Source organism: Piliocolobus tephrosceles, chromosome 8 (genome assembly GCF_002776525.5).
Source record: "Piliocolobus tephrosceles isolate RC106 chromosome 8, ASM277652v3, whole genome shotgun sequence".
Classification (NCBI taxonomy): Eukaryota; Metazoa; Chordata; class Mammalia; order Primates; family Cercopithecidae; genus Piliocolobus; species Piliocolobus tephrosceles.
The window spans coordinates 11,538,824-11,560,233 of NC_045441.1; the positions used below are offsets into that span (position 1 = coordinate 11,538,824).

A 21,410-nucleotide genomic window follows, 5' to 3' on the forward strand; every position below is an offset into this window, starting at 1 on the left:
TCCACCCACACCCCCACATAACCCACACCTCCACACACCCCCCCCCCCCCCCCCCCCCCCCCCCCCCCCCCCCCCCCCCCCCCCCTCCCCCCCCCCCCCCCCCCCCCCCCCCCCCCCCCCCCCCCCCCCCCCCCACCCCCCCACATAACCCACACCTCCACACACCCCCCACACACCCCATACACTCCACACACCTCACACACTCCACACCTCAAACACCCCACATACCTGCACACACCCACCTCCACACACTTCCACACAGCCCACACCTCCATACACCTCCACACACCCCACACACCTCCACGGCCCCCCACACTTCCACACACCTCACCCCTCCACACACCCCACACCTCAAACACCCCACCCCTCCACACACCCATCCAGACTGCCCGAACCCACACTCCAGTCACTGTGGCGAGAACGCCAGACCAGAACGATGGTTCCCCAGCTCAGGGTGGCCCTCCGTGTGGCTGGAATGCCCTACTCAAGCTGAGGGGGGCCTTTTCCTTTAGAAAAGCCTGCCAATTCCAGAGCCATCTCTGGGTGAGCCTGGGCTGCGCCTCGCCTCTTCCCAGCGCTGGTGAGGCCGGGCACAGCATCCCACTCCAGCCCATCCACCCCAGCCCTTGCAGCTTTTCAGAATGGAAGGGAGCTTTCCATTAGCCACGTGTCTCAAAAGGGGCCAGCCAGGTGACCCGCCAAGAGCCTGTCCTTCCCAGGTCAACCCAAGTGCCACAGAAGGTTGCCAGCCCGGCCTGCCAACGAGTCCGGCTCCTCCCCAGGGCAGGGGAAGGGCAGGGCGTGCAGAGCCCTGGGCTGAGGGTAGGAGCTCAAGGCCCACCCCTCCGAGCGCACCTCCTCGCCTGCGGGCTGGCGGTCAGACACGATCGTAAGCCACCCTTGCCGCATGCCAGGCGCTTCGAGTACTTCCTAGTCCTTGCCCAGCCCCTCTGCTAAGCGGAGGCTCCGGGAGGACCTACTGAGATGACACAGCCACTGAGGGCCAGCAGGACCACGGCCACCCTCCCTGCCCGCCACCACGCCCACTCGAGAGAGTCTGGACTGGCTGCAGTCCACACTTCCGCAGCCCGGGGGTGGAAGCAGGGCCAGCACCCGCTTGGGAAAGGTTCAGAACTTGATCATCACAGGCTGCGCAGAGCAAGTCTTGCTGTAACTCTCGGGACCTGCTGTGGTCGGTCCTAAAGCCCCTCCTTCCCTGGCCATGCAACGAGCAGGGCAGGGGTCACCAAGGGACCCCTCTCAAGCAGCCCACGTGGCGGCCACACAGGGCTGGGGGCCAGGGCAGCAGACCTGGGCCACTGTCTGGGGGCCTTTCTGGAGACACATGCTGGCCCTGGCAGAAGGGACGGTTGTCCCCGCATCCTGACCTATCACCCACAACTTGTTGCTTACAAAAATCGCAAAGTCCTCAAGAACAAGCCCCCCTCATGGCAGCTGTGACTAGAGGAGAGGAGCTGAACTCGGGCTGCGGCGGAAAGTCAGCTTCCAGGGGCCGCCTCTGCTGCCGAGTGAGGGCAGGGAGAAGGGCCACTGAGCCCCTTCCCACAGGAGACTGGGCGCAGAGAGAAGGAAGAGCGTCTGTGCAGGAGAGTCAGAGGCAGCGAGGCTGGAAGGAGGCTTAGCAAAGGCCAGAGAGCTTTTGGGAACAGGAACTACCTTTCACGGACATTTTCCTCAATCTCTTAACTGAGCTGTGACTTTTAGAGGCCAGACGGGAGGCGGGAGGGCTGGTGGGCTGGGGTGCGCGGCTAAGACACACGGGGAGTCCAATGGCTGACATCAGAACACTCGTCATGCCTGCACGGGTGTGAGATCAGACATGCAGAGAAGGAGAGACATTAGAAGATTCATTCGGCATGTGACGCCAACAAACTCTGCTCAGGCCAACGACGTGACACCATCAACGGCCACAGGGACCCACAGGTCTCCCTGGGGAATGCAGCCTCTAGGGGCTGCCAGGACTACCCAGGCCAGGAACCAGAGGGTGGGGCAGCCTGGCTCATGGTAGCCCTGGTCCCAGGGCCCACAGACAAGCCCATGCCCTCAGTGTGCAGGTGGGGACCGGACGGGGCCCGTGACTTCAGGAGAGCAGAGGGCGGAGGACACCACTCCAGGAAGCCGCCCAGGGCATGGGGTTTCCAGGGTGGGGCTGGCTCCAAGGGCTTAGCTTCCCCAGGAGGCCCCGGGCCTTCCTGGCTTGGGGTTACCAGGCCTCCAGCCTCCACCCGGCCCTCGCTGTGTGGGCTCCATGCCCCTCCTGGCTGATCTGGGTGCCACGGCCTTCAGCAACAGCACTGGGGTGGATGGGCAGGAACATGGCCCCTGGGCCTGCTCCCACAGCGCAGCGTCCTCATCCTGTGAGGGCTGGGCTGCAGCAAAGCCCCAGGCTGTGGCTATGATGCCCTCAGGCAAGGGTGGGCCTGCGGTCAGCAGCTATCCTGAGACGGACCGGCTACTCTCTCCAGAGCTCACCGCTGCCCAGTACCTGCAGGGAGCCCCACACTTGTCCCGGGGAGACTCCTCTGACACTGCTTCCTTTGTGCTCCCTGATGACCTAGCACTTCCTGGGACACAGCGTGTCCTCCTGCTGGACAAACCCGTTCCTGCCACACCCTCGGCCTACCCCGCTCTCCATAGTGCCAGCTCCCCGGTCCTCCCTGTCATTCGTCAGTCAGGTCAAAAGCACCTCCTCTCCAGGGAAAGGGGAAGCCCAGAGCTTCTTAGCCATCCCTTAAGGTGGCTTCCAGGGTCTGCAGAACCTGGTTCAGAGGCTGGGCACAGCCGAGTGCCGGGGGAGTTGGTAGAGATCCCAGCCCTCCTGGACCCCACTCCCCACCCAGGAACAGAGGGCGTGACTCAGGGGTGAGGGGCGGCCAGGCCAGCCACGGCGCCCCCACTAGAAGAACAAAGTTTCTCAACCCGGCACATGTGCCTGGCTGTGGGGACAGAAGCGGAGGCCAGCCACCAGCCTCCACCAGAAGCGGAGGCCAGCCAAGGCGGGCAGGGTGAGTTGCAGTGGCCGCCCAGCAGGAGACACCAAAGCGTGCACCAGAGGACGGAAGTTCAAGCCCGGGAGCATAATGCCCCCAACGTCCCAAGCTTGTTCCTGGCTCAAATGCGGTTCCTGTGGAAACTGAATGTTGGGTGGAGAGAAGGACAAGCGGGCGCGGTGGCAGAGAGATGGGAGAGGACAGGGACAGGTGCAGTTTCCCTCAAGAGAACCTGGTGCCTCTGCACTGCCCGCGTCCTCTGGGAGGATCAAAGACCAGAACACGTCTCCCTACCCAGGGTTCTCCGGCAGCACTGCCTCGGTGGGCAGGCCTTCCCTGAACACCGCCTGACGGGGCCTGTGCCTCCAAGCCTCCTGCGCCGCTCTGCTGGACTCCTCCTGCTATGCACTCTCCTCTGTTTCTGTGGACTGTCTTCCCTCAGCACCAGTTCCACGAGGTCCCGCCCGCAGCTGCATCTCCAGTGCCTGGTCCCTGGGAGGCCTGCAGCCCTCTGTGTTTGCTGAGGAATGAAGACATCCCTGGGCCGCCACCAGCCCCCAGGAGGCCACGCGTGTGTGAGTGATACGCGTGTCCTTTTCAACGCCGGACCCACTCCCCTGAATTCAAGTCACAAACACACAAGTTTCAATCCAGAAGCCTGGAGAGGAGGAGGGCTAGGGACAGCCCCCCAAACTCCTGACAGCCCCCAAATCACCTGAATAACTCAGAGGGCCACAGCCTTTTTCTCCACCCATCTGGGAGGATTCCTGCTGTCAGAGCCCTGAGGAGTGAAGCCCCCACTCACTTCCCATTTGCAGACACCCCTCCTTCTAACACCCAGGGCCAGGGCTGAGATCCAAGCCTCTCCTCTGTGTGCTCTGACCTCCCCAGCCTGGGTTCGAGCCTAGTGCCAGCCCTCACCAGCTGAGCAGCACCTGACACCCACCCCTGCCCCGGGCAGCAGTGTGAGCTGTGGATGGACCGCTATTGTGACCAGATGAGGGGTGGAGACCCTGGCCCCAGCCTCACAGTCCCTACCCCCACCCGATAAAGGAGGGGCTGGGCTATGCCACGGCCAGGGGAGCTGTCACCTGGAGGCCCTGTCACCTGGAAGCAGTGCCTCCAGCACCCAGTCCTTCCAAAGCATGACCTCCTGGTTATAAACCTCCTTGCAAAACCCTGTGCGCAAAGACTCGTCTCTGCAGCTGGGCATGGTATAATTCCTCAACCCACAAGCACGCCAGGGTGACAGGACACCGCTCTCCAGCTCTGGCTCTGGGGTGCTGGCCAGGCTCCTCTCATTCCCTGCTCCCCCAGACAACGCTGCCCCAACAGGTACCAACACTGGGCCTTGAACTGGGGGAGGCAGCACACTACACAGCCTCCAGGCTCTCCTATTTCCTTAGGCCTGAACCAGCTTCCCGAATCTGTTTCCCCACAAGTAAAATGGACATTAAAATACCTGCTTTGCTCCAGGATTGCTCTGAGAGCCACAGGAGCAGGGAACAGGATGGACAATTTGGGACACAGCCTGGATAAGACCTTCAGCCTCAAGAGCAGAGGAAGGGGGCAGGTGGTAACTCCACATCCAGGGCACTCAGATCTGTGTCATGGCCTCAGAGGTCACTGTCAGGCCTGGCCACGAAGGCTCGCGACAGCCCCAGAGCTGGAAGGAACTGGGCCATGAGGAACCGTGTGGGGGCCCCGTCTGTTTACCCGCAACTTGTCTCCAACACCACCACGGCCGCCCACGCACACGCGCATACACGGTACACTGTGACTTCCCCACGGCGCTGCATGGTGACTTCAGTGGGCAGGGACTTTCTGGCCAGTGTGTCTTGCTCATTCCATCTCCCCTGCCCCACTCCAGCTCCTCTCCCTCCTGCCCCCACCTCTCTGGCTGCTCCTTCATTTTCTCTTCAGGCTTTTCTTCCCAGAGTCCCGCCCGCGGTCTCTAGCACACACGCTCCAATAAGGGGTCAAGGGCACCCCATTCCACCCCAAACTGCTCTTCTGAGGCCCACAGCCAAATCCCACTGCCCCAGAACAGCTCCACTGGCCACTCCACAGCCATCACCCCTCCAAACCTCCCCCCAGACTCAGCAGCACCAAACTATCATAGACAAGAAGGCCCGGGGCTGTGTCTCAGCTCTGCCAAGGGCTGGCAGAGAATTTTTAAATTCTCCAAGCCTGTTTCCTCTAATGAAAATGGGAACAAAAGCCCCTACCTCAGTGATTTAAGGATGAAATGAATTCACACACGCCAAGCCCCAGGCTGCTCCTCAGTCATGACTGGCTGCGCTCCAGCAGGCCTCAGTCTACCCCCAATCCCCCCTCACAACCCCCAGCCTGATGGTTCCTGCCTCGGAATGTTTCAAGCCAAACCTCCTCCTCCACTCCACTGCCTTGAAGCTGGTCAGGCCTTGGCTGGTGCCCCCAGCTCTGAGATCAGGCTTTGCACTAGCCGCCCTGCCTCCAGACTTGTCCCCTCTCAGCCACCCTGCACTATGACAGCGACTCACCTAAAACACCAACTCACTGAATTCTGCTACATCACCCTGTGAGCAACGGCGGTGCCATCCACCTCCTTACATACCTCGCACTTTCCAGAAGTTAGAAAATAACCTCAGCTGGGCGCGGCAGCTCGTGATGGGAATCCCAGCGCTTTGGGAGGCCAAAGCAGGATGATGGCTTGAGCCTGGGAGTTCAAGACCAGCCTGGGCAACATAGTAAAACCCTGTCTCTATAAAAAATAAAAAACTAGCCGGGCACGGTGGCATGTGCCTGTAATCCCAGCTACTCAGGACGATGAGGCAGAAGGATCGCTTCAGCCCAGGGGTTGGAGGCTGCAGTGCGCTATGACTGCACCACTGCACACCAGCCTGGGAAACACAGCAAGATCCTGTCTCTTATAACAAGAAAAAAGGCTGGGCGCGGTGGCTCAAGCCTGTAATCCCAGCACTTTGGGAGGCTGAGACGGGCGGATCACGAGGTCAGGAGATCGAGACCATCCTGGCTAACACGGTGAAACCCCGTCTCTACTAAAAAATACCAAAAACTAGCCGGGCGAGGTGGCGGGCGCCTGTAGTCCCAGCTACTCGGGAGGCTGAGGCAGGAGAATGGCGTGAACCCGGGAGGTGGAGCTTGCAGTGAGCTGAGATCCGGCCACTGCAGTCCAGCCTGGGTGACAGAGCGAGACTCCGTATCAAAAAAAAAAAAAAAAAAAAAAAAACCAAGGAAAAAAAAAAAAGGCCAGGTACTGTGGCTCATGCCTGTAATCTCAGCACTTTGGGAGGCCAAGGTGGGTGGATCGCTTGAGGTCAGGAGTTCAAGACCAGCCTGGCCAATATGGCGAAACCCCATCTCTACTAAAAATACAAAAATTACCTGGGTGTGGTAGCAGGCACCTGTAATCCCAACTACTCGGGAGGCTGAGGCAGAAGAACTGCTTGAACCTGGGAGGCAGAGGTTGCAGTGAGCCGAGATCCGGCCACTATACTCCAGCGTGGGTGACAGAGACAGACTCTGTCTCAAAAAAAGAAAAAAGAAAAAAAAACAAAACAAAACCCTGCCATGTGCGGAGCTTCTGCAAACCCTGCTAGCCAGGCTGCTGAAACAGAATGGGTGCGGGGGCCGGTGGTAGGTATTTTTAAGGATCCTTAAGGTGAAAGCATTGCTTGAGCCCAGGAGTTTAAGACTTCAGTGAGCTGGGTTAGCGCCACTGCACTCCAGCCTGCGTGACAGAGCGAGACTCTGTTTCACGAAAAAAACCAAACTAAACCAAACCCAAAACAGTTCCAAGATGTAAGATGTATGGTTAGTACAGCACAAGACCTGGCTGGAGCCAAAAGGTGCTTCTTATTCAAGATATAAGAGTAATTACAGCTGAAATAGGTCTATTAATTCCCCAAAGGGCTCCTTTAAGGAAATGTTTAAAGCATTTCAGGACAGGAAAGTGACTATTTAAATACAATGCAATTCAATGCAAAAATGTTAAAGGATGTGAAAAGTTCTGCACCCGAGCACCCACCATCATCAGGCCCCATGTCCCCAGAGAGCCAAAGGAGGGGTGCCTGGGCTCACTCTGGGGGGACACCATCACAAGAGGCACTGCTCCCCTAGGAAGCCCCTTTGGCTCTCCCTGAGGGTCCAGAGGGTGACAAGGCCCCACATCACAATTTCTTCCCCACTGAGTCCTGCGGAGCAGATTGCTCTGCAGCCCGAGGGCAGGCACCTACCTGCGAGCGCCTGCTGGACTCTGCTGGGCTTTGGCATCTGCACGGGCACAGTGGCAGGGACGCTCCCCAGGCTGCAGGACGGACCGCTGGGGAGGGAGGCACTGGGGGAGAAAAGAGCAAAGCTTACGGTGCTGCTGACTTATCAGAAACGAGAGCGAGAGAAACACTGTGTCGTGGCCAAGTGGGAGTCACTGAGGTGCCTTCACGTTTTCATGCTCCTTGGGTGCCTCTGTGTAGAGGCCTTTGGTTTTGCTTTCCTGGGCAATTCAAAGGACTCAGGAGGGGTGTGGTGGCTCACACCTGTAATCTCAGCACTTTGGGAGGATGAGGTGGGAGGATCACTTGAGGCCAGGAGTTTGAGGCCAACCTGGGCAACACAGTGGGACTCCATCTCCACAAAAAATTTAAAAAGTCTGCCAAGAGCAGTGGTGCACACCTCTACTTGGGAGGCTGAAGCAGGAGGACGGCTTGAACCCAGGAGGCTGAGGCTGCAGTGAGCCATGATCACATCACTGCAGTCCAGCCTGGGCGACAGAGTGAGAACCTGTCTCCAAAAAAAAAAAAAAGACTCTGAAAACAACTGTTTCATACCTATTGTGAATAAAGAAAATAAAAAGATATTTTACACCCACTAGTGTTAGCAAAATGCAGTCTTTCGGGCCAGGCACGGTGGCTCACGCCTGTAATCCCAGCACTTTGGGAGGCTGAAGCAGGCGGATCACAAGGTCAGGAGATTGATACCATCCTAACATGGAGAAACCCCGTCTCTACTAAAAATGCAAACAATTAGCTGGGCATGGTGGCACGCACCTGTAGCCCCAGCTATGCGGCAGGCTGAGGCAGGAGACTCACTTGAACCGGGAGGTGGAGGTTGCTGAGATCGTACTACTGCACTCCAGCCTGGGCAACAAAGTGAGACTCCGTCTAAAAAAAAAAAAAAAAAAAAAATAGCCGGGCGCAGTGGCTCAGCACTTTGGGAGGTCGAGGTGGGTGGATCATGAGGTCAGAAGTTCAAGACCAGCCTGGCCAAGATGGTGAAATCCCGTCTCTACTAAAACTACAAAACTTAGCCAAGCGTGGTGGCAGATGCCTGTAATCCCAGTTATTTGGGGGGCTGGGGCAGGAGAATCGTTTGAACCTGGGCAGCAGAGGTTTCAAAGAGCCAAGATCATACCACTGCATTCCAGCCTGGGCAACAGAGCGAGACTCCATCTCAAAACAAACAAAAAATGCAGATTCTCATAGCACCTATTTAGAGGAGAAACCTGGCAGAAACCACTTTAGCAAATGCTCATGACCTTCATCACCAGTAACAGACAAGTCAGTGTCATAAACCCCATGATACGATGCTCTCGGAGGGACACATCACCATTTTGGGGGGATTTAATGTCAAAAATGCATTATCTAGCCTGGGCAACAATCAAGACCCCATCTCTAAAAGAGAAAAAACTAGCCAGGTGTGGTGGCATGCACCTGTGGCCCCAGCTACTTGAGAGGTTGAGGCGGGAGGATCACTTGAGCCTGGGAGTTCAAGGCTGCAGTGAGCTATGATCTCACCACTGTACTCCAGCCCAGGCTGGAGACTCTGTCAAAAAAGAAATAATGAAGGGCATTATCTTTGTCCAAACACGAGAAAACTTAAGACAAACTCAAATTAAGGGACATTCAACAAAGCACCTCTATGAAAGTAACAAGGTTATGAAGGATAAAGACTGACAAACTGTTCCAGCCCAGAGGAGGACGGGGAGAATAAGAACTGGAAGCGAAGTGGGACCCTGGATTGGATCCTGGGACAGAAAGAGGACAGTAGTGGGAAACTGGTGAAAAATCAAGAAGAAAAAAACTTGAGAATATTGTACCAGTGGTAATTTTCTTTCTTTTTGGCGGGGGGCCAGGGGGGAGGGGGCGGAGTCTCACTCTGTTGCTCGGGCTGGAGTGCAGTGGTATGATGTTGGCTCACTGCAACCTCCGCCTCCCAAGTAGCTGGGACTATAGGCACATGCCACCAAGCCCGGTTAATTTATGTATTTTTAGTAGAGATGGGGTTTCGCCATGTTGCCTAGGATGGTCTTGATCTCTTGACCTCGTGATCTGCCTGCCTTGGCCTCCCAAAGTGCGGGATTACCAGAGTGAGCCACCGGGCCCGGCCAACCAGTGGTAATTTTCTGGTTCTGACAACTGCACCATGGTTATGAAAGATGTTAATGTCAGCAGCCAGATGAGGGAGATATGGAAACTCAACTATTTTTGTTAACTTTTCTGGAAACCTAATTACTATAAAATAAAGGTTTTTTTTGTTTGTTTTTAATATGAGGGTTTTGTTCCCTACAACGATTATGTTCAGGTCACTCATTTGGTCTTTGTATTTATTTTTTTTGAGGCAGAGTCTCACTCTGTGCCCCGGCTGGATGGAGTGCAGTGGCGTGATCTTGGCTTGCTGCAACATCTGCCTCACAGGTTCAAGCAATTCTCATGCCTCAGCCTCCCGAGTAGCTGGGATTACAGGCGTATGCCACCACACCCGGCTAATTTTTGTATATTTAGTAGAGACGGGGGTTTCTTCATGTTGGCCAGGCTGGTCTCAAACTCCTGACCTCAGGTGATCTGCCCACCTCAGCCTCCCAAAGTGCTGGGATTACAGGCATGAGGTACTACACCTGGCCACTCATTTGGTTTTAAGTCATCATATTTCTTTTTTTTTTTTTTTAGAGGTAGGGTCATGCCAGCAGAGTGACACGGGGGAAGCATGCTGGGCTCATAGAGTTGGGCTCTTGCTCTGTTGGAGCTCAAGCCCTTAGCTGGAGTGCAGTGGTACAATCATAGCTCACTGCAGCCTCTACCTCCCAGGCTCAAGTGATCCTCCTGCCTCACCCTCCTGAGAAGCTGGGACTACAGGTGAGCACCACCACACCTGGCTAGTTTTTTAAAAATATATATTATAAACAGAATCTTGCTATGTTGTCCAGGCTGGTCTGAAACTCCTGGCCCCAAGAGATCCTCTCACCTTGGCCTCCGAAAGCACTGGGATTATGGGCATGAGCCACCATGCATGGTCTGAGTTTGTTTGTTCACTGTTCTCAAACAGGATTGCCTCTGTGGCCGTGCTACGCAAACAGCAGCTTCTCGTTCTCCTCGCCTACTCCCAATCCAAAGGCAAGGCTGGCAGTGGATCTGGGGGCCCTGATAATGCCAAGAAGGGCAGGGAGTCTGGACACCTGGGTCAAGGTCTTGGCTCTACTGAACACTCACATTTTCATTCATTTGGAGCAAACCCCTCCCCTTAGCCGGTTTCAACTCTTCCCCACCGTTTTTTTTTCCCTCAGAGTCTTGCGCTCTGTCGCCCAGGCTGGAGTGCAGTGGCGTGATCTTGGCTCACTGCAACCTCTCTGCCTCCCAGGCTCAAGCAATTCTCCTGCCTCAGCCTCCCAAGTAGCTGGGATTACAGGAGCTCGCCACGGTGCCCGGCTAATCTTTGTATTTTTAGTAGAAACAGGGTTTCACCATATTGGCCAGGCTAGTCTTGAACTCCTGAACTCAAGTGATCCACCCACCTCGGCCTCCCAAAACGTTGGGATTACAGGTGTGAGCCACCTGCCCAGCCCTCTTGTCCTTTTTTTTTTTTTTTTTTTTTAAAGGAAAGTGGATCATCTCTGATGGTCTCTACAACTCTAAGGTTCTGTAAGTGAAGGCATTCAGGACCCTTTAGGGCAGCACTGAGCTCAAGCCCTTAGTTAGAGCCCAGAAAGCTGAAGTTTGGCACTGCAAGTCTACAAAACAAATGGGCTATGCAGCAGGCTAGGCGTCACTGGCCCAGAGGGGCTCTAAGCCCATGGTGCTCCTCCTCCCACCACCCCCACCAGAAGTGGGGTCCCTGACTGCTCCACCCCACAGAAAAATCCCAGGAAGTGAGGTCTTCCTTCACCAGGGAGAGGCATATATCTGAACGAGAAGGCTTGCGTCTGTTCTAACAAGAACGAACAAGAAGTCCTTGCTTCCACGGACTAGAGCGGAAAGCAGAAGCACAGTGAGGCTTCCAATGGGCGCTCACCCTGTGACTGGAGAGCAGGAAACCAGGAGTGTGTTCTGTAAAAAGCTCTAAAAATGTCACCACTTCCCCCATAAAATCACAGTTCCTCCCTGGTGTGTGTCCCTGCTGTGACCTCTAGGAACTGAACCATACAAGGATACAGAGGTTCCCAAGATGGGGGCCCCCCGGGGTGGATGGAACCTCAGAGGTTATCAATCGCCCTCATCATCCTCAGAGGGCTCGGACCTGCAGAACGTTCCCAGATGGGGGCACCAACTGCCCCCCGAAGTGTCCTTCTCTGAGAAGTCCCTATAGTCATGACCTCAGGCACCCTCCTCCTCTCCCCGACTCCTGGTCCACCTATTAGGCCCTCCCTGGCTTTCCTGTCTGTGATCATCTCCAGGAGATCCCAGACAGCGTGGGAAACGTGACACATGAGGACTCTGAGTTTTCTATGCAGGGCGAGGGGTAAAGCCAGGAGGCCGGAGAGGAAGGAGATCCAAAGCCCCTCTCCAAGGCCACACCCTCTGGGATTGGGGCTGGCAGCCAGTCCCATGAGCTGCAGAGGCTGGAGACGATGCTACAAGCGTATGCTCCCGCTCAAAGCCGTGTGTGCTGGGCATGGCAAGTCCCCTTCCTGAGCCTCAATTCCTCTACCTATGAGGATGATTCCCAACGGCCGCCAGGGCAGTGATGAGACCCAGGACAAATATCCGTGGGGTCCAGGTCTTGCAGGAGCAGAGGGAGGTGAAGCCAGGCCCTAAGGTCCACCAGGTACTTTCCTGTAGGGCCCTAACTACATCCTGAAAACCACCACCACAACAGAGCAGAAGGCAACCTCAGAAACTGACCAGTCCAACCCTCCCTCAGCTTAAAAGAAGAAGAGGCAGGGCACAGTGGCTCACACTTGTAATCCCAGTGCTTCGGAAGGCCAAGAGTTTGGGACCAGCCTGGGCAATATAGTGAGACCCGTCTCTACAAAAAATTTTAAAAATTAGCTGGACACAGTGGCACAAGCCTATAGTCCTGGCCACTCAGGAGGCTGAGGCAGGAGGATCCCTTGAGCCCAGGAGTTTGAGGCTGCAGTAAGCCATGATCATGCCACTTCACTCTAGCCTGGGTGACAGAGTGAGACCCTGTCTCTTAAAAAAACCAAAACAGGCCGGGCGCGGTGGCTCAAGCCTGTAATCCCAGCACTTTGAGAGGCTGAGACGGGCGGATCACGAGGTCAGGAGATCGAGACCATCCTGGCTAACACGGTGAAACCCCGTCTCTACTAAAAAATACAAAAAACTAGCCGGGTGAGGTGGCGGGCGCCTGTAGTCCCAGCTACTCGGGAGGCTGAGGCAGGAGAATGGCGTAAACCCAGGAGGCGGAGCTTGCAGTGAGCTGAGATCTGGCCACTGCACTCCAGCCTGGGCGACAAAGCCAGACTCCGTGTCAAAAAAAAAAAAAAAAAACAAAACCCAAAACAAAACAAAAAGCAAAGAAAAAGAAAAGAAAGAAGAAAAAAATAAAGAGAGAAGAGACCCGGGGCCTACCATAAGTCAGGAGCAAGGCCCCATCTGGGCCCCATGACTCCAATCCCACAAGCCAAAAGACAGGCGGCCGCAGGAGGGAGAGGAAGTGAGTTCTTTCAGAGGCAAGGGCAGGAGCAGCAGCAGCTGCCCACCACAGCAGCAAGCCACCAAGAGCTGAGCGGGCGCAGTTTTGTAGGGCCACTGAGCCATTCGGCACAGAGCAAAACGTCCACAGGCTTCACCTTGCTGAGCTGTGACAGACTGCTGGTCATAACCACCACCCCAAGCCATGCAAGTGCTATGCAGTGCCACACCCTCTCCATTAAGGGAGACAAGAGCGTGCATGACACATTTAGGAAAGATTTCCATCCAACATCACTGAAACACAAGTTCTGATGCTTAAAGGAATCAACTTCAGCTACCAGGAAATCTACTGCCACCCAGCAACTCAGCCCCAGATGACACGCTTTCTTGTATCACGGCCTATTCTCAGGGGGCACGTGGAAGCTGTGCACATGAGTTTGGAAATTTTTCGATTTCATGCGCTCACATGGTATTTCTAGTGGCTGCCAGTAAAAAGTCGGTTCTCGGGCCTCCCCAGCCCATGCCGCTGGCTCTAGACGGGCCCTGCCTGCCCTGCCTGCCCCCCTCACATCCAAGGCAACTTTCACCTGCTGCTGTTGACAAGCACTTGGCTGTGAGAACCTTGCCGCCTGCTAGGTTAAGAGGTCAGGTATTTACTAAGCCCTATCTGGCTCTATACCCATCAGAGGAGGGTTAGTTAACTGCAGGGGGCCTCACTACAAATCAGGCAGGGGAAAAACCTGTTTTTCAGCACGTGGATAGGCCCGTGCAGGTGAATTACACCTCTCCAGCTCCAAGAAAACCAAAGGAATCAGGATGCACCTACACCTACCCCAGGAGACAGGCCCCTTTGAGGCTGTTTCTACTAACAGAGCCTGCTGGCCTGGTTCCCTCCTGACTTACAATGTGGGGCAAGACACAGCATGCCCAGCCCAGCACCAAGGGCAGACAGACTGGCCCAGCCACCTTCTTTTCTGTAACTTGCCTGGCCCACACCAGTAGGACCCACATCAGCACTTCTGTAGGCCCTCAGGCTAGGGATAAGGACCCCAGAGAAATACTGGGGGAAACAGAAATGGTTTAGTAAAGACTAGTGGGGCCCAATACCAGGAGAAAGGAACAAAGCCATATTAAGTCACTAGACTCAACTCCAGAATCCCACTCTAGCACTATCCAGAAATTTGCCTCAAAATAATTCCTAAGAACTTAAGAAGCTCCGGGAGGCTGGGTGAAACGGAGCTGACAGAAGTCCCAGTGCCTCTAAGAACCCTCCTGGGCCTGTGGATAGAGGACACTGTTCTCTGAAACAGGCTGACCCAGATATTCAGGGCGGGAAGTTGAGGCAGCACCTCCCTGAGCCCGACTTGCCTACGTCTATGTCCTCAGAGAACCCCAATAACACCTTCCTGTACTCGAAACTCCCAGAAAGATCTCAGATGCACGTGCCCCAACTCCTGGCAGAGGACGCCCGTGAAAACTCTGACTCACGCAAGGCCCGTCACCCTCCTGTCTACTGGCCTCCTCCTAGCTCATCCCTCAGGAGGCCTTTTGGGCCAGGTGTGATGGCTCATGCCTATAATCTCAGCACTTTGGAAGGCTGAGGCAAGAAGATTGCTTGAGGCCAGGAATTCAAGACTAGCCTGGACAACATGGCAAGACCTTGCCGATACATAAAACTGAAAAATTAGCCGGGTGTGGTAGTGTACACCTGTGGTCCCATCTACTCAGGAGGCTGAGGCAGGAGGATCACTTGAGTACAGCAGTTCGAGCCTGCAGTGAACCATGACTGCACCACTGTACTCTAGCCTGGGTGACACAGCAAAACCCTGTCTCTAAAAATAGTAATAAAATTAAATTAAAATGTATTAAAAGAGCCCCCTGCCTTCCCGGGAGCATCAACAACTCCCCATGTGCCCCAGATAGCGCACTCTTGGGGCCTGGGCTGAATCCCAGCTCTGGCACTTGCTGGCTGCGTTGCCAACCTCATGGGCCTGGATGTGCTCGCCTGTAAGTGAAGAGCACTGCTCAGCCTGAGCGCGTCGTGGCATGAGTGAAGTCACTCACGCAGCCTGCTCAGGAGGGCCTGGCACATGACATGAACCAATAAGTGGGAGGCGCTGTCACTGTGTCTTACACAAACTGGCAGGGTCCTCAGAAACACAGTCTGAAAAAATACTAGAGGTCCGAGAAGTTGCCAAGGAGGTCTCGACCACCCTGAGAAGTTTCAGCCCTTGACGTGGGTGCGGTAGGCAGGGGTGGGCCAGTGAGCAGGGAGGCAGCAGGATGCTAACCAGGGTCAGTGCCCACACACTACCTCACCACCCACACCAGCACACTCTCAGAAAGCCCCGTCCCAGCTACCACTCTGAATTCTCAAAATGTGCTCCAAGCCCAACACTCTCAATAATGAATGACGAAGCCCCAAGTCAGCCAGAGTGTCAGAGGGCTACGGCCAGCCCAGGGCATTCACCTTGGCCAAATCCAGGGAAATCCAGGGGTGTTCCTCATTTTATCTTTTTTTTTTTTTGAGATGGAGTTTCACTCTTTGTCACCCAGGCTGGAGTACAGTGGCGTGATCTCAGCTCACTGCAACATCCACCTCCTGGGTTCGAGGGATTCTCTTGCCTCAGCCTTCCAAGTAGCTGGGATTATAGGTGCTGACCACCATGCCTGGCTAATTTTTGTATTTTTAGTAGAGATGGGGTTTCACCATATTGGCCAGGCTGGTCTCGAACTCCTGACCTCAGATGATACGTCTACCTTGGCCTCCCAAAGTGCTGGGATTACACACGTGAGCCACTGGGCCCAGCTTTAAGACAGGGTCTCGCTCTGTCGCCTAGGGGCTGGAGTGCAGTGGCACGATCACAGCTCACTGCTGCCTCGACTTCCTGGGCTCAAGCGATCCTCCTGCCTCAGTCTCCTGAGCAGCTGGGATCACAGGTGTGCACCACCATGCCTGGCTAATTAAAAGTTTTTTTTGTGTGTGGAGATGAGGTCTCACTATGTTGCTCAGGCTGGTTTCTGACTCCTGGGCTCAAATGATCTTCCTGCCTTGGCCTCCCAAAATGCTGGGATTAAAAGTGTCAGCCTCTGTGCTTGGCCAATCTCCTCACTTTAAATGCTACCTGCTCTGGTCTGCACCGGGCCCGTGGCATCATTATCTTTCTCTCAAGGAGCTGAGTGCTTTACCAGGCACTCTGGGCTGGGCTGCATCAGCAGAGGGCCAGGTCACCCATGCCACCTGCAGCCACTGCCACATGCTCTACATTCTGTCCTCCCTCACACCGCGCCAACAGCCCCCTACACTAGACTGGGGCTCAGGGGTAAGGGCTGATGTTCTGGTCTCTGGGTCTTCACGACCTGGCACATGGCAGGAGTCAGTGTACAGGCAGTGACCCAGTGTTCTTGGGCACAATGCTCGCCATGCAGCCCGCAAGCAGAGGCCACAGGCCTCTAACTCTGCTCCCCGTGGAGGGTCCCATCATCGTGAGTGAAAGGACTGTAGATTCTAACCTGTGTGGTGACCACCAGGACTCGGGTACAAGAGGTCAGGTAGGCTCTGGACGGCCACGGCACCTCAGCACCCATACGGCACATGCACATGAGATGCCATGGCAGGGACCACCCAGGGGGCAGGAGCCGCGTCTGTAGGAATTGGGTTGAGTCTTCCCAGCCAAGTAAGAGCAGAAACACAGGGCAGACAAAACGAGTGGCTGTTGCCCACGATACCTGACTGCAGCAGAAGTGGAGGATCCTGGGGGCAGGTGCTGCAGTCCCAGGTGAGAGAGGCTGGAGCGGTAGAGGGGCTGGCTCCCCAGGGAGGGAGGAGCTGCGCCCCAGGGGTTGGTGGTGTTCAGCCTGGGCGCAGACCGAGCCCCGGAGAGTGAGGGTTTGCTGTACAGTGCAAAGGCCTGGTGGGTCCCAAATACAAAAGCGGTCCTGTTGGGGGGGTGCTGGGGGGCGGGGTATGCAGGGAGGTTGGTCATGGAGTGGCGGTAGCGGCCTGACACGGGGCCAGTTCCGCTGCCGCTGAGGCACTGGTGGCAAGAGCAGGCAATGCCCGTGTGGCCCGGTGGAGCGATGATGGTGGTCACCGGGTAAGGCGGCCCTGCTTGGCGCCGCACACTGCGGCAGAAGCTGGAAGTCTTGTTGGTCTGTGTTTGGGTGGCATAGTTGACAGTGTAGTTGTACCCCAGGGGGGCCAAGTCCACGAGCTGATTGCCCCTGGCCACCTGCTGCTCCAGATAGTCACAGACGCTGGCTTCGTAGGCGGTCCAGGAGCCATCGTCGCTCAGCCACTCCCAGACGACACCTCGGCCAGGGGCTGAGTGCTGGGGGAACAGGTGTCTCCGCACAGCCCGCATGGTGCCTGTTTTCAAAGAAAAACAAAAGGTTAGTCTGCTAGCATCCCCAAAATACAGCGAACGTTCAAATTCTTTCTTCAACAGCCCAAATAAACAAATAGGAGCACAGTAGGTACACAGTCATGTTGCTATTTGTTTATTTATTTTTAGAGACAGGGTCCCCTTTGTCGCACAGGCTGCAGTGCCGTGATGTGATCATAGTTCTCTGCCACCTTGACCTCCTGGGCTCAAGCGATCCTCCTGCCTTAGCCTCCTGAAGAACTGGGACTACAGGCACATGACACTACACCCAGCTAACTTCAAATTGACGGCCTCTATGACACCTGCCACTTTCATTCCCCAATTAACACTTCCTGCTCTCCACCACAATATGCAATTTCGGTGTTATTATTTATCCTGTCTGCTATCTTTCTCAGCTGACTCCACACGACGTGAAGGCAATGACTTGGGAGCTGACTGACAGCCACAGTTTTCACAGACTCTACGACACTCCTGACAAAGATTAACACAGAGTTTCCAGGGCTGGGCGTGATAGCTCAAGCCTGTAATCCCAACACTTTCGGAGGCCAAGGCAGGAAGATCACTTGAGCTCAGGAGTTGAAGACCAGTCTGGGCAACACAGGGAGACAGAGACCCTGTCTCTACAAAAAACAAAAAAAGAAAAAAAATCCCATACTTTAAAAACAATTTTAAATTAAAATTGGAAAAAAAACAAAAAGGAAAAACCAGTTTCTCAAGTTTCGGCACTGGTGACACTATGGGCCAATAAGTCCTTATTACAGGGCCAGCCCTATACGCTGCAGGACGGCGAGCAGCATCCCTGGCCTCCACCCACGAGATGCCAAGAGCACCCCCACCTCCCACCCACTCAGCTGTGACAACCAACAATGTCTCCAAACATTGTCAGATGGCCCTGGGGACAAAATCACCCTGGATTGGAGGAAGGGACGGCTCCAAGAGGAAACTGGTGCCTCATTCTCAATAATCCTGATCAAAACACACTGCAGGTCCAGGCGCAGTGGCTCACGCCTGTAATCCCAGCACTTTGGGAGGCTGAGGCAGGCAGATCACCTGAGGTCAGCAGCTCGAGATCAGCCTGGCCAACATGGCAAAACCCTGTCTCTACTAAAAATACAAAAATTAGCCAGGTGTGGTGGTGGGTGCCTGTAATCCCAGCTACTCGGGAAGCTGAGGCAGGAGAGTTGCTCAAATCCAGGAGGCAAGGGTTGCAGTGCCGAGATCACACCATTGCACTCCAGCCTGGGCAACAGAGCGAGACTCTGTCTCAAAAAAAAAAAAAAAAAGATCAAAACACATCGCAGACCAAAGAGCAGAAGTGTGCACACATGCAGAGGGGCGCAGTTGCCTGCCCAGGGCACACAGCCATTGAGTGGTGGGGCAGGGCCCTCTGAACTCCCATGGCGCACCACCTCCATGCTGGCCTGCCTGCCAAAGAGACCCTCCAACCTCTGCGGTCGGGACAGGCATTTCTGCTTTGCGAGACAAGGGGGAGGGCCTCCCACAGCGTCTCACTGTGAGCTGCACTCAATCTGTGTGGATATTCCCACTCACTGCACCCACCCACCACCACGTGTGCTGCAGGGAGAGAGCAGCTCTGTAGGTCACGTCCATCACCCCAACACCTGGCACAGAGCCTGTGGGAAAGCAGGTGCGGTGCCCAGATATGTGCGAGAGGCAGACAGCATCTTACCGGTGTCCTGGCGGAACTGGGTCCAGCTGGGGAGGTCAATGATGTAAGGGGCCAGCGAGGGGTCTGCCTGGCCCAAGGGGATGCTGTGGGCCAGGCTCCCGAGCCCGAAGCGTTGGCCCTTCTGTTGGACAAACTGCTGCTCGATGAAGCTGCAGACAGCGGCGCTATAGGGGTGCCAGGTGCCCAGCCCGTCCTGCCATTCCCACACAGCCACAGCCACGGGGCTGCTGTACACCTGCACCAGGGAAGGGCTTGGGGCCATGGCCATCTTCCCAAGGAGTCCTGCTGCTTTCCCAAACGGCTTCAGACCCCTCTGGCCTGGAGTCCTGGGGTCATTGCCCAGAGCCTCTGGCAGATCTGTGAACAGGACAGACACGAGCAGTTACCAATGTACAGCAGTAGCCCTGCAGAGTCAGCCTCAGGGCAGGGGAAACACACCATGCTTTTCCACAGCTGATTTTTTTTTTTTTTTGGATACAGAGTCTCACTCCGTCACCCAGGCTGGAGTGCAGCAGTGCGATCTTGGCTCACGGTAGCCTCAAACTCCTGGGCTCAAGCAATCCTCACAACTCAGCCGCCAGAGCAGCTGGGACAATAGGCATTTGCCGCCACACCCAGCTGACTTTTTTCCTTTTTGTAGAGACGGTGTCTGTGTTGCCCAGGCTGGTCTCAAACTCCTAGCCTCAAGGGATCGACTTGCCTCAGCTTTCCCAAGTGCTGGGATCACAGGTGTGAGCCACCGCGCCTGGTCTCACGCTCACTTTTCTTAACCCTAACACCTTAAGGGCACCATGAATCAAGAACCTGATCCTGCCTCTTTACTCTGGCAGCCAGGAAGAATTCAAAGTCAATCCTGCAGCCTACCTACCGCCGCACAGGCCCATGAAGAAAGAGCAGCGGAAATTCCGGGTGCTAGTCACCAGCGCAGCTTCTTTCTTGCTACTGGTAATTCCCCTCTGGCCCAACTGCTTAGTGTATCATTTCATCATGCATGCATTTCTTTTTTCATTGAGATGGAGTTTCACTCTTGTCGCCCAGGCTGGAGTGCAATGGTGTGATCTGGGTTCATTGCAACTTCCGCCTCCCAGGTGGGTTCCAGTGATTCTCCTGCCTCAGCCTCCCAAGTAGCTAGGACTACAGGCATGCGCCACCGCGCCCAGCTAGTTTTTTTACACTTTTAGTAGAAACGGGGTTTCACCATGTTGGCCAGGCTGGTCTCAAACTCCTGACCTCAGGTGATCCACCCATCTCAGCCTCCCTATTAGCACCCACCATGCTGAAGATGAGAACCCACCATGTCTCGGAAAGGAGCAGGGGTTCTGGGACACAGATTCTAGCTCCTCATGTCTCCAGAGTGCCCTGGAAGCATCACTGACCACAAAGGAAGCCCTAGATGGGCACCGAATCACCCCTCTCTGGCCTCTGCAAGGTTGTCTGACCCACTCCCCTGCCTGGCCCCTGCTGACCGGCCACCAGGCCCAGCGAGTTCTTCCCCACATCCCAAGCTCCCCACCTCCGGAGACCTTCTCCTTGTAGTCGCTCCAGCCCACCCTCTTCCCTTGCAAACACGCCACATCCTCCAGGCCCAGCTTGTGTCACTCAGGATGACCCATCACATGCCCTCTGCACCCTCCACAGCACCGACCAGAACCCTAGTAACCGCATCCACCCGTGGCTGTAACCACGGTCCTTCTACTCCTCCCCAGGTGGCAGCAACCCCAAGCCTGCCTCATTCACAGCTGCATCTTCAGGACCCAGCCGGGGCGTGCCACGTGGTGAGTGTTCTAGAATGTTCTATACACCACTTCAGAATGACAGAGTGAAGGTGGACAATGATTCCAGTCAGCACCTGCAGTTGTCTGAATGAGAAGAGGCCTGCAAATGCCCCACATGATGGCCGCCCCCCATGGCACTGGCTGTTGGAGTGCCGGTCTAGGGTCCAACATTTAGCAACCAACATCAAATGTCCTAGTCTCTCCTAAGCCACACAGACTGATAAGGTGATATTTCTCTCACTTACGGACAGGAAACCAAGGCTGAAAGAGGTCAAGGAGACTGGGTGTGATGGCTCACACCTGTAATGCCAGTGTTTAGGGAGGCTGGGACAGGAGGGTCGTTTGAGCCCAGGAGTTTGAGGCCAGCCTGGGCAACATAGTGAGATCCCATCTCTGCAGAAAATTTAAAAATTAGCCAGATGCGGAGGCGCACGCCAATAGTCCCAGCTACTCAAGAGGCTGAGGCAGGAGGATGGCTTGAGCCCAGGAGTTGGAGGCTGCAGTGAGTTATAATCCCAAGGTACTCTAGCCTGGGTGACAAGAGGCCCCACCTCTAAAAAAAAAAAAAAAAAAAATCAGGCCAGGCGCGGTGGCTCAAGCCTGTAATCCTGGCATTTTGGGAGGCCGAGGTGTGTGGATCATGAGGTCAGGAGATCAAAACCATCCTGGCTAACACAGTG

General features: G+C 55.4%; 1 protein-coding gene across 3 annotated transcripts in view; it reads right to left on the reverse strand.

The window, feature by feature from the left end:
* DTX2 (deltex E3 ubiquitin ligase 2) overlaps window positions 1–21,410 on the reverse strand; it is a 50,416-nt gene that overhangs the window by 7,402 nt on the left and 21,604 nt on the right. For 2 of the 3 annotated variants that reach the window (XM_026456628.1, XM_026456627.1), the window contains 4 exons: window positions 18,956–19,312; window positions 16,610–17,249; window positions 7,250–7,350; window positions 1,678–1,818 (listed from right to left, as the gene is read on the reverse strand). In XM_026456628.1, coding sequence (XP_026312413.1) covers window positions 1,678–1,818; window positions 7,250–7,350; window positions 16,610–17,249; window positions 18,956–19,223 — 1,150 coding nt within the window. In that variant the 5' untranslated portion in view covers window positions 19,224–19,312. The remainder of the gene's footprint in view (window positions 1–1,677; window positions 1,819–7,249; window positions 7,351–16,609; window positions 17,250–18,955; window positions 19,313–21,410) is intronic. The other variant, XM_023218723.2, reaches the window with a different exon arrangement.